The sequence below is a fragment of the Carassius gibelio genome, chromosome A19 (assembly GCF_023724105.1).
Source record: "Carassius gibelio isolate Cgi1373 ecotype wild population from Czech Republic chromosome A19, carGib1.2-hapl.c, whole genome shotgun sequence".
NCBI classification, from domain to species: Eukaryota; Metazoa; Chordata; class Actinopteri; order Cypriniformes; family Cyprinidae; genus Carassius; species Carassius gibelio.
The window spans coordinates 7,593,547-7,606,900 of record NC_068389.1 but is presented as its reverse complement, the minus strand read 5'-3'; the positions used below and the strand labels follow the sequence as shown (position 1 = coordinate 7,606,900).

At 41.8% G+C, this 13,354-nt stretch overlaps 1 protein-coding gene across 2 annotated transcripts in view; it reads right to left on the bottom strand.

Moving 5' to 3' along the window:
• Positions 1 to 34: 34 nt before the first annotated feature.
• Positions 35 to 13,354, bottom strand: part of LOC127935676 (E3 ubiquitin-protein ligase RNF19A) — a 30,954-nt gene continuing 17,634 nt past the window's right edge. The window contains exons 3-10 of one of the 2 annotated variants that reach the window (XM_052533767.1): positions 9,097 to 9,305; positions 8,507 to 8,651; positions 8,175 to 8,337; positions 6,914 to 7,028; positions 5,425 to 5,586; positions 3,859 to 4,072; positions 2,855 to 2,998; positions 35 to 2,774 (exon numbers count right to left, since the gene is read on the bottom strand). In XM_052533767.1, coding sequence (XP_052389727.1) covers positions 2,072 to 2,774; positions 2,855 to 2,998; positions 3,859 to 4,072; positions 5,425 to 5,586; positions 6,914 to 7,028; positions 8,175 to 8,337; positions 8,507 to 8,651; positions 9,097 to 9,305 — 1,855 coding nt within the window. In that variant the 3' untranslated portion in view covers positions 35 to 2,071. Of the gene's footprint in view, positions 2,778 to 2,854; positions 2,999 to 3,858; positions 4,073 to 5,424; positions 5,587 to 6,913; positions 7,029 to 8,174; positions 8,338 to 8,506; positions 8,652 to 9,096; positions 9,306 to 13,354 lie in introns of both variants that reach the window. The other variant, XM_052533766.1, reaches the window with a different exon arrangement.

The following is a 13,354-nucleotide window of genomic DNA, read 5'->3' as shown; positions in this document are numbered from 1 at the left end:
CACTATATATGCACAAACACACAGACACAACACATCTGGATTCATGTTTTTATTTTCATTTCGATATGCATTTACACGCATTTTATAACGCAAATATACAAATATCAAGCTGTTTTGAACAAGTTAGAAATCAATCAGCCCTAAGCTCTGAAGTAATATTCATACAGATATGGGCAGGCTCAAAACATAAGAGAGAGAGAAAAAACCCCTAAAGAAATAGAAGGAACAAAAATCAAAGCAGCTTGTGGCATTGGATCAGTCGGAGAGTCTCCGGAGCAGCGCGAGATGAAGCAAATGAAGAGTGCAAACACACGTCTGTAAACTGTGAGTGTGTGAAGTGTGCAGGAGTCAGCGTCCGTGAGCTGAGTGCTGTCTTTGGTAGGCGGAGACAATGCTACGCCGCCTCGCTAACATTCAATGCAGCCTCATCCAATACATTTGAATTCATAAGACACAAAACATTTTTATATTATCCAAAAGGCACCATGAGTCGATACAGATACATAAATGAAAAAAAAAAAAAAAAAAACACTTAATTGGTTGAAACAACCTGAATGTGATTACCATCATAGCCTTTACAATGAAAGTAGTTTGACTTTTTTTTTTTTTTTTACAGGGTGCAAATATTTCTGATTCATAAATATAAACCATTGCATCAATAAAAGCCATTGAGAATTGTCAGTGGACTTTTTAACACTGCCAGACTCTCTTCCTCCAACCCGTCCCGTCCTACCAGCAGGGGGCTCAACACGGCTTCATCCGGCTCTTCTCTCAGGCAGTACACACCTCACAGGGCTTGGACACATCCTGCTTTCCCAAAAATGCTAAATAAGCAGTGATTCTACAAGAGAGAAATGAAACGATCATGTAGGAGAATCACTGCTGTGAAAGGGCCTGGTCCCTCGTGGGTTCATCTTGACGGGATCCCTCCAGACTTCCTCGGTGCCTTTGAATGGTTGCAGACTCCTCCAACTAAAGCTAAATGGTGGCTAACTGAGAGCGTGTGTGTGTGTGTGTGTGTGTGTGTGTGTGTAGTGAAGGTGCCTGGATACACAGGTCAGTCACATGGTATCTGTCAAAAACACGTCATGGTCATATTTCAGCCCGAGACATTTTCATGAAAAATTAAGCACATTTCCCCTCCCAATTCCCACAACTGTAATGGGAGGAAAAATATATTTTATTGTATTGCAAAAATTATGTACATTTAAATCTCAGTAGAATTTGTTGTACTGTCAGATTTATTTATAGAAATACAGAAATAAAATACTGTTTTATAGTATAAAGAGTCTAATAAGAATAATCAGCAATTACAAAGAAAAAAAACTGATGTATTACATTACAATAAAGAGAAAGGGGGGGAAATGTTCTTAAAAGGATTATTCACCCAAAAATAAAAATTCTGTCATTTAGTCAAACCTATACGAGTCAGTATAATTGACTTGAAATGAAAATATCTTCTTATATGTTCAACAGAAGAAAGAAATACAGGTTTGAAACTGCATGGGGGTAAATTATGACAGAATGTTCATTTTTGGGTGAATATCCCTTTAATTAACATGAAACGGTCACAAATCAAATTAGTCCTAAACAGAGACTTAATTTCCAGTATGCAAGGAATGATAGGTCTCTTCTTTCCTTCTAATTTTGGGGTGAAAAATGAGCTGGACATGTTTTTTTGGGGGGTTTATCCTCATTAGTTAGGCTCTTGATGGCAGCGACCCTGAACACTGAAACACAGGCCTGTGTGATTGACAGCTACATCCTCATCATCATCCTCTGTGTCAGTATCTGTGCATCACTTCCTGCCTTACATTCATCTGTTGCCTTTCTGAATCTTATCCGAGCTTCGGTCTAACTGTAAGCACTGACCAACGGTGACCGATCAAACGGTCACTGCGAGCTTTCTGAAAGCTCAAAGGCACATCCTGCCCTTGACCAGTGTAAATAGTGGCGCTCCTCCTCCAACATTCAAATCATCGACCGCACAGGACATTAAACCTCCATGAAACAAGCTTTAAAATCTTCAGTTGAGTGTGCAATCCTTGGTAATCAAGGTTGGCTGGTCTGGTCAGATCTCTGTCTGAACGCAGGCGTTATGCACAGGGCTAGTCGGCTGAGGAAGGTTGTTATTGTGTTCTTTAGGCGAGCTCTGGCCCGCGTCAGCCGCGCGTATTAAACTCACATTCTCCTCTGCAATGTAGCATAGCGGGCGCTCTGCCGCCCCGTCAGGGGTTAGAGGGGCGACCGCTGCTTGAGGGAGGGGACAGTTCTCCAGCCGGTCGTTCTCCACCTCTGGAAGCGGGCTGACCGCTCCGGCCGTGTTGGGATGTCGGACGTGAGACTCGTAGCAGGGCGGTCTGCAGGCGTCCAGGTCGGAGCAGCTGAACTCTGAGAAGTGGCTGGAGTGAGAGTCGGCCACAGACGGCAGGCTGCCGCTCAGAGAGGGCGAGTCTAACTCGCTGGAGTTGGTGCTGCGCCGCTCCAGCAGCTGGGCGTCCATGTCTTCACGCGCCTCGTTGATCTTGGTTCCGCCGCTCTTTTTGCGCAGCTTGCCTTTGCTCTTCTTGCCAGAGGAAGAGGAGGAGGTGGAGGACGGCTCCTTGGCCCAGCGAGAGGTGACACACTTGTCCTCGTGGGGACACCCGGAGGGGCAAACACCAGCCCCGTGTCCTCCGCTGCTGCCGTCGTCCATACTGCTGCTGCCGCTGTAGTGCCTGAGCTTCCCTCGCTTGGACTCCACATCCACCTGCACCTCCATACTGTTCCCGTCCCTGCTGCACAACAACGTCAGCTGTTAATGAGCGCTCAAGCTCACCTCACCTCACATTCTTTGGCTTGTATGAGCACACACCTGTCCAGAGGCAGGTAGGCGTTGAGAATGGACCCAGCCATGGCTTTGGTGCTAGCGTTGTCACTGATTGTCCCCAGACTGACGGTGCCGGACTCCCCGCTCAGACTGCAGCGCTCCTTTTGAACATCAGCTTGAACCTCCAACCTGAGAGACACAAACAGTGTGTGAAACGGCAGACGGCAAAGGAAGTCAAACCACATTCACGTGTTTTCAAACCGCTGGTGAGATTCCAGCATTCACTGTGGTGTTGATCTAATAATTGTACCTTAGACAAATCAAAGGACATCTCCATATTTAAAGATACGTCAGTGAGCGTTTCTTTCAGTTTAAACAGCTCAGACATGTATTTGAGTCTGGGACTTGGTTTGAGTCTCATCTGTGAAAATGTCACAAATCTCACAAACTTCTGGAAATCCAGATGTTAGATCATCCTTTATGCATAAACTGTATAAAATGTGTGTGACGGTCTGTCCATGTGAAGGATCTTCCATCTTCCATCTTCCTCTGCATTTCACTGTGGCCTGGCTATACACCGTGTTCATGAGTGCCACCAAGTCGAGGTTTTATTTAACAGCAGAGGTTCTGGGCATGAGACCAGAAGCATCAATCTTACTGGCTGCCTAGTTTTCTTGCAGTGCAATGGAAAAGACATTAAAACTGTTCCCTTGACCAGTGTTTCTCAGCTCCTTTACTTTTTGCATGTCTCTTTAATCAGACACACCTGATTCAGATCATCAGCTCATTAGTAGAGTCCTAGACCTGAAAATGACGTATGAGAGACACTCAACATGTGCAGAGTTGGGGGCTCCAGAAACATTGGCCTGGATAGTGTACAAATGTTCATGTCAGTCTGTTTGTTTAAACTGAAATGTCTTTTTGGATTGTGGTGGTGTTTAAGAGAATGCCCTACATTGTACATCATACTTGGATTTCAAAATACATGTCCCTTAAAGGTCATTTGCGGGCAACAAATGCACACATAGCAAGCAGACACAGTCACTGACCTGTTAAAGCAGTTGACCATGGCACTTCCAGACAAGCTGCCAGTGATGCTGGCCCCGGCGAGGGCCATAGTGCTGGCGTTCTCACTCAGGTTGTCTCTCATTGCTCCAATACGCTCCATGTGGCTCCCGCTGGCACTCAGGCTGCCCGTCAGACCCCCCACACTGCCCTCGCCGATGCTGGGGTTATGCCTGGTCTCTGCCACCGAAGTGGTGTCTGATAGAAGAGAACAGATAGAAAGGGGTCATTACAGCAGTTCATAAAAGTGTGAAACATTCTGGGGAAAATATAAAATAAATAAACAATCAGTAGGACGGTCCCAGTGCTTGGTATTTGAAATTTGCCTTACAAGCCTGATTAGATCCCCATGATTCCTGTGATGCAAAAAATGCAGATCATTGCTGTCGGGCTGGGCGATATATTAAATATTGAAAATATCATGAATATAGAATATTTAAAATTTAAGTATACTTTCCCAAAAGGAACGCGTGCCAAGCGTCATAAAAAGGGAACATGTTATTGGGGACTGCTCTACACTCCTCTACTACGTGATCTCTCATGAGAGCAGTTGCCAGATAACAAGAGTTCAAATCCCTGAATCAGAGCTTCGCTGTTACAGAGATACATTTTTCTTCCTGGTGTTTTGATTATTTTAAGCAATCTGGCAACCATGCACATGCAAACGCTCGCTCCTCATTGTGGAAGCACCGCAGCAGATGATCTGAAAAACAAGGAGTTTAGCGATCTAATGAAAGTGTGGTTCAGCCGGTCTGTGTTCGCTCATGAGATCTCGACTGTATTGTTTGTGATTGTGATCGCTGAATAAATGCACCAACTCAATCACTGTTGTGTTAATAGAGAAGCATAGGCTATGGCAATGTGGGATTACTAATAGGAATTTAACTTATAATATTTTTCAATTGTTTTAAAAATTTTTCATAATATAGACAGAGAGCGTATAAGTCTTTAGATAGATAGATAGATGGATAGATATACCTGTGTGCTTCAGCATTTTTTATGAGTTTTAAATGAACTCAACTGATGACACATCTTTTTAAACCATTAAAACAATCCAGAAAAATGGGAAAGATGATGCAGAATTTTAGAAACCTGGTTTCTTACATATAGCACAAATGTATGTCTAAACCTTTTGGCTCTAGATCACACTGCACACCAGGACAAAAGCTACATATACCAGAGTTACGTGAGCTTCCCAGGAATTAATTGATCCTGGAGTTTCAGGAGTTGTGTCAGGAGAAGGGTAAACTCAAAGTCTCTAGACATGGCTCCCCTTCAGTGAATCTAACACATTCGAGCACACTCTGCTTTAAACTACAACACACTTCACACATCTGCATTAAACATGAGTGAGGAGGAGAGAAAGTGTGAAATGTGTTCGACAGCTCTTGAGGCAGAGACACAAAACAGAGACTGTAAATGAGAGAAAGAGACTGAGAAGAACAGATTCTGAATGCTTTTAAACACTGTCTGCTTCTCAGTGTGTGACATTGAGCATTATAAAGGTGTTGTGAATAGACATGTGTTTGCATTCAGTGAGGGTCACTCACCAGTCACAGCAGCTCCGGTGCCCGCGTTCATGTCGTTCTCGTCATCAAACTCGATACGGACACCTTTACCATTCCCCGCAGACACGCCACAACCACCGCTGCGGCACAGAGAGATGGGCACCACACCATAGACGTACGCCAACATGATGGGCACTCCAATACCTGCACAGACACACAATATAATGCTTACACAAAACTAGGGTTCGGCATCGATTGGTTTTCTTTTTTTAATTCAATGAGAATAGAGAAGGCCACTGTGACATTCACAAAAAAGGGACGATATTGTTGAAAGCACAATTTTTCAGGTGATGACCGATAAAAACCAGCCAAACACTTAATTTAAATGGCAGATGACAAAACTGCAGCTTGTGTTTATTACAAACAGATCATGATTGTGCATTGGGTGGTTGGTTGGTGTTTTAACACGATGTCAGCACCCTTTGCTGTTTTCATGGTTAGTAACAAGTTGAAATAGTGTAAAAGATTGATTTCAAAACCTATAGATTAAAAACTCAAACAGATTCAGAGTTTCTCTGACAGCGTTTGCAGAGTAATATAATTTCTTAAACAGTTTGATTAATCCAGTAAATATTCAGGGTTCCTGGACACTTACTGGACTGGAAACTAATGATGTGACTTCATACAGTTTGTCGTTCCACTGATCCCAGTCATTCTGCCTGTTGAGGATGTTAGATACTATAGGACTTTTAAGATCTGAGGGTTTTATGAAACACTTCAAAATCTGTGGAAGTGCTTCTTTAGGAGCAGCGTCTGCTTGTTTGATTCCACAATGTCCAGGTTATTGTGCATTGGTGTGGACACTACTATACTGCTGTAGTTATTAAAGCTATGGATCTTGATTAAACGGTCTTTATTACATTTTTAGGCAAGCTGAATTTTAGGGTTTGTCTGTGCAGTGTTAAGCAAACCATAAATATTTGGATGCTGCAATTAAAATGCAGCATGCAAATATTTAAAATGAAATCACAGTCAATTAAACAATAATAATGACTTTACAATTTGTGTCCTGTCACTTCACATCATTAAAAGAGACAAATTGTTAAATAAAGGAGTTATTTTTGTTTTCTAAAGTGTACAAAAAGTATTGCTTCATAACGTTATGGCTGAACCACTGATGACAGACGGACTATTCTGATGATGCTTTTCATACTTTTCTGGACCTTGACAGTATAATTTACTTGGCAGTCTATGGGACAGTCACAAGCCTCCCGGTTTTCATCAAAATATCTTAAATTGTGTTACGAAAACGAACAAAGCTTTTATATGTTTGGAACAACATGGGGGTAAGTGATTAATGACAAACTTTTCATTCTGGAGTGGAGTATACCTTTAAGAGGTTGGGGCTGAATTTATTGCCAACTTTTAATACAGGCTTATGGGTTTAGAAACAAATTAATTATTCCTTTCATAATAGTACAATTCAAATCATAAAGTGAATCAGACAGAAAAAAGAAAGACGTCTGCTTACCGACAGTGACGGCAGCAACCACTGGAGACACGATCACAGACAGCGTCACCCCGCCAGCTATGACCAGGTTCCTCTTGTGCTTGGAGGTGTCCTTCCCCTCATAACGATTATGAATCTGAAGCAGATGGATTCAGAGACTGAGAGTGAGTAAACGCATATCCCTCTGCTCATTACTCTTTATTAAATCATGCATTGGTTACTCAATGCTAGCATCATTTTCCACTCGATGATCTAACAAGAGTCTCTTGCAGAGTAAACAAGGCTGATAAGAGAGCAATAAGACATGTAGGTTGTCATATTTCATAATGCAGTGTTCAGTTAGGATTCAGGTCAGATAAACAGACCGTTATGGAAATCCCTTCATAATGAAAAGCACATATCTGTAATGTTAATAATCATTGTACAAGTGACCCAGTTTGCAGTGGATTACACTGGTTCTGAGACAGGCTGCACATTAACTCATGCAAAACCAAATCCTTAAATGCAGTACACAAATTATACTGCAATGTCTGTTATTTGCTGGACATATACATCTTTATATCTATTAATACCGATGTAAGAATAGCACTCATCAAACCGATGAAACAAGATGCTGGCACCAGTTTCTAAAAGTGTGTATAATAAGCGGTGTTCTTCTAGTCACATAAAACAAAGGCCCTTATTATCTTGTAGTCATGACAAAGGCATTTGGAGAAACTGGTTCACAAAAGAAGCCGTCACATGAAATGCTGCTAAATTAAAATAAATGAACTGATGTCTATTTTTCAACAATTTAGCCCGGGCCATGTGCCAATGAGCTCAATCCAGGTTAAGGTTGATAATGCAGTACTGTCATGGCTTTCTAATGATTACTGATGTCTAAAGATTAGCCACTATTATCAGGATCATTAGCATGCATGAACATTATTAAACTACTTTATACACACAGGCAAAAAATAAGACAATATGCAGATATAATTCATATTACTACATTCATAGTATTCATATGAATAAAAACAGATGAAAAGGAGTTTCAGTTTGAATGGTCAGATCAGATTTAAAGCACAATATATCAAAATAAAATATATTACTGCAACATAGCTTGGTGTGTACACTGTAACATTGCTCATTACAATGGACCTGGTGTAGATTTACCAAATATGACTTATCTGAGGAAATGAATCCTATTTTTGACCTTACAATCAGTTTAAAAACAAACTAATTAAAACCCCACCCTTGAGTCTCAACATTCAAAGCCTGAGTGTTTGGATTAGCCACCCACCTTTCTGCCCACATACACAGGAATCCCAATGATCATTGCAGGTATAGCAATGCCAGCAATCAGTGCAATGCCAACCGGAGCGCCCACAAGAGTGCCCAACTGCCACAGGATCTTCTTCTTCCTGCTCCAAGGCTTCTTACCCCAGAACGTGCATCCTGAAGGACTGCGGCAGGAACAGAGAAAATAAACAGAAACGTAACTTTAGCACGAAGAGAATTCTGACGACTGTAACTTTCATCAGTTGTCACTTCCAGTCAACACTGCCATCAAACTCAGATGTCTGAATGATGGCCCTACATTGTGAACACTGCAGTGTTGTGCAGGACACTGACCTCAAGTAGTGCAGGTCAGAGATCTCCTTCATACACAGCCAGCAGAACTCGCAGCCGCACACAGCGCAGGTCATGTGATTACAGCTCCCATCGTTCATCTTGATGATGTAGGCCGCACAGCGGGGACATGGCTTTATGTCATCGGCTTAAAGAGACAGACACGGCAGTTAAAACCACTGCTTGATGACATTAACAAGATTTAGGACGTTTTCATGCTAGGTTTGAAGATTTGGTACAAACCACAATGTGTCATTAGATTAGATACAAACAACAAGAGAAAAGGAGAAAATCACTTACTCCTCATCAACAAATCATTTTAGTAGCTTTAATAAAAATCAGTGTATGCTTGTTACATTTGATTACTGTAGTATTTCTAACTTAAATACTGACTTAACACAGCTATATATACACACACCACACACATTACAAAATATCTTGGCCTTTGGTTAGGCCCACATCTGACAGATATTACAAAAATAAAATGAACCAAACTCTGATGTCAAGTCTGCACCAAAAGCCCCAGAGTGAGAACACGACTAGTTGACAGATCCAGTGGATTTGAAGTATGTGTCGGTGTTTAATGGTCTCACCAGCAGCGCCGCTCTCCTGGCTGTAGCTGAGGGATGAGGATCTGAAGGGTCTCAGCCGCAGACTCTGAGCTCTCTGCTGTCGGGCCGCGTCACACGTCTGATTTGGGTGCCACAGCTGTTTACAGTGGTAACAGAACTCAGTCCCACAGCCCTCACGACCACACGTGATCTTTGGACAGCTGGCACAGCCGAAGGCAATGACTGCATAACTGTCAAATCAAACAGACAAACACTTTCTGATTAGCTCACATGTTTCATCAAGCAAGAACATCTCTATTAGCATTCCTACAGTAAACTAACGGTTTGCCAATACTTCATGTTTGTTCAAATCTCCAAACGAGAGTATGAGCAATGACCACATTACCCAAAACAGCTGCAGCTATCTGTTAACAACACAAGTTGATGAAGGTCGATCTAAATTAATAGCCCTGCTAATCTGAATTGATGGCATCATCAATTACACCAGCCAATCCTATTGAATGGAGCTGGACGTTGTGCTTGTCTGGAGAGCTAATGGCTGTTGGAAAGTCACAAGGGGAAAATGGACAGATCTGATACCACTTTTCCATCAGTATGAACCAGGTGCATGTTCAGAGCGAGTGCTATTGCTGGTCGGCGTTGGTGTGACTTGCAAGCCTTCTAAGAACCAAGTTTCCTTTCCACGGTCTACAGACCCACCACAGAGCCAGGACGTATGTGACTGAATACGTCTCATCTTTCCCAGCAACGCTAGTGTGGCAAACACAAAAACACCATAAACAATGGCGGACGTTGCGCTGCTATTAATGATCATGGTTTTGCAAACCTACAGTGATTCCAACATGTTCGTGCAAGTGTCTAGATTACATCCCTCTAATTTACTCTGGACTTCTGCAGAGTGCAAGAAATCAGCTTGTTTCCTCCTCACACCACCATTGTTTTTGCTTTATCGCATCCATCGAGATTAACTGCCATTTCAAAAATTGTGCTTTGGGTGTCGAAAGACAAAAGAAGTGCTTTGAAACCAGGCTCTGGCTCTGAACCAGCAGTCAAACTGCCTCGTTGGAAAGGGGTATGAGAGACAATAACAGGATCACTATGCTAAGTGATGTGCGTGTTAGACAGAGGAGTTATATAAGAGCCTTTAACACTCATTATCATGTGATAAAATAACACAAGAAACGGAGAATAGATCCTGATTGTGCACTACATGATCTGTCAGTTATTCCAACCACAGAAACAGGATCTCAAAACCTTATGAAAGAGTTTGCATGTGGACTGACATAATAATTACACAATACAATTTGATATAAAAGAACCGAACTCCATGGTGCAAACCAGATGGTCAACTTTCTTGGTCTGTTTTCCATCTGAGAAAAGCCTCCACTTAAATCAGTTTCCAAAAACCAAATGGCCTTTGTAATTGGAGATGCCCAAATTTCTACATGACTCTGAGAGTGTAAGAGTAAACACAATGTTGGAGACATTAGAGACGTCCGATCTACAATGAACCTTAACGAAATACAGTAATGTCAAGATAAGGATAGTGACAGCACCAGGACAAACGTCAAACAAGATTGCACCTCCACAGCTCAAAGAAAGTCAGCATGCACCACACAACATAAAACATGGAACAAAGCTTTTCCACTCAACAGACTTTAACACTGCATGTCTTCCAAGACAGTGTATTCTTAGTCAGTCCTGCAACAATGCAGAATTAAGGCAACTGCTCTTCACATTAACCATGAACACACTATACTAAAATCTGATGGCTCTAATTCTAATAAAAATGGCTTTAACAGAAAAGAGAAATGAGTCTTTTCACACAGTCTGTGTCCACACAACACTTTGTAACATCAAAGCTGTATTTATTTGAATACAGTGTACCGTATTTTCCGGACTATAAGTCACACTTTTTTTCATAGTTTGGCTGGTCCTGCTACTAATAGTCAGGTGCGACTTATTTATCAAAATTAATTTGACATGAACCAAGAGAAATGAACCTAGAGAAAACATTACCGTCTCCAGCCGTGAGAGGGCGCTCTATGCTGCTCAGTGCTCCTGTAGCATACACTGAAGACATAGAGCGCCCTCTCGCAGCTGTAGATGGTAATGTTTTCTCTTGGTTCTAAATAAATGCTATGTTTTTTTTCCTAGTCATGACGTATTTTTGGACTGATGCGACTTATATTCGGGTGCGACTTGTAGTCCGAAAAATACGGTAAATAAAAAACAACAACAACAAAAAACTAATTATATTGTGACACTACTACAGTTTAAATGAACCATTCTCTATTGTACAATTTTAAAACATAATTTTTCTGTGATGGCTTTATCAGCCATTAATTAACCATTAAACATGTTTAAGACTTCTTAAGCTCACCAAGGGTGCATTCATTTGATCAAAAATATCACCCATCAAAAGCATACCTCAACATATATAACTGCAACCAAACCTGCCATGACATGTAGACTAGTTCTTGTTTCCTACACTGATGATGCATTGAAACAGGTTTAAAAAGTACCTAATTTCTGAATGTGTCTGGGGAGAGCTCTTTGACTAGTAAACAAGAGCAAATGATTATCAGAAAGGACAGGAGAAAATGGGCAGCTCAAAAGGTTGTGCTCTCACAGCTGGGAGCAGATCTGTGCAGAGATGAGTGCGTAGCATGACAAGATCTGCTGCCAGGCTCTCCACTGGCCTGATAATAAAAGACTCATTCACAGTGACCGTGTCACCAGTGTCAGGTCTCCAAAAGCGCTGATCACAACACCATACTATGCCTTTGGCTCGTGCTAACTTCTGATGATGTGGAAAATATATTTGGCTCAGAGTCTGTGCCAAGCAAAAAAAGATTCAACAAGGGAAAAGCTGAATCCCTGACCAATAACTGCAATTATAATCAAGTTACAAGTCAAAACTCTCTGGAACCAACTTTAAAATTAATTATTTATCCCTTTCACAACACATTCAAGAAGTATTTTTAGACTACGGTTCAAAATGTTGGGACAGTAAGTTTAGAAAGCTTTAAAAAAAAAAAAAAAAAAGGCAATGTTGCAATAAATCAAAGTAAGGAAGTAAGGAAAATCAAATAAATGCTATGGTTAAATTTTTTTTCAAAGAATTCTGAAAAAGCATCATGGTTTCCCCAAAAATATTAATCAGTATAATTGTTCACTACACTGAAAGGCTGCAGATCAGCATGTTTGAATGATTTCTGAAGGATCATGAGACACTGAAGACCGGAGTAATGATGCGGTTTAGAAATGCTCACACATTCACTAAAAATGACCTCTACTCCTTCTAAGACTGATGTACCAAAACAAACAGGCCACAAATAAGTAAACAGACACCGATGCATTCATAGCAGCTGTGGCAGTTAAAACCAGAGCAGCCGTTTACATCTACAGGATGTCAGCATTGTGCTGGACCGGTGACATGATGCAACCATATGTGACCCTGGACCATATAACCAGTCTTAAGGGGGTCGCACACCGGACGAGAAGCGCAGCGCCGCGTCGCGTCGCGCCACGTCTTTAAAATTCGAACACATTATTCTCTATGTGAGTACACACACCGGCGGCGCCATTCGGCGTCTGTCCGCGGCGCCCAGCTACAGGCGGTCGCACACCGGACGAGACGCGCCGCGTCGCGTCGCGCCACATGTAGGACAACTCGAGGTATCGCACACTGGACGCGCACATTCTATATGCGTGAGCTCAATTTCGCAGCAAGATGGGAGAGTTTTAACTTCATCTATTATTTTAATTTTAAATATATGATTTTAATTGATAAAAGCTGAGTTTTTAACGTTAATTAATGAGAAGAATCTGTGTTATTATAATAAGTCTGTTATTGTTTTGTTGTATCTGTTGTCTAGGCAACTGTGCTGCTGAAAACGTAACCAAACACTTTGTAATGTTTTATTTGAATGAAACAAGTGTGCTGTACTTTAATTTCAGTTTCAGTTTATAACATCTGGGTTTTTTAATATAAAACTATGCGGATGGCGCTCTGTGGCGCGGCAGAAATTTGAACAGCGTTCTGAGTCGTAGCTGGGCGCCGCGGACAGACGCCGAATGGCGCCGCCGGTGTGTGTACTCCCATAGAGAATAATGTGTTCGAATTTTAAAGACGTGGCGCGACGCGACGCGGCGCTGCGCTTCTCGTCCGGTGTGCGACCCCCTTACGACTCAGAACGCTGTTCAAATTTCTGCCGCGCCACAGAGCGCCATCCGCATAGTTTTATATTAAAAAACCCAGATGTTATAAACTGAA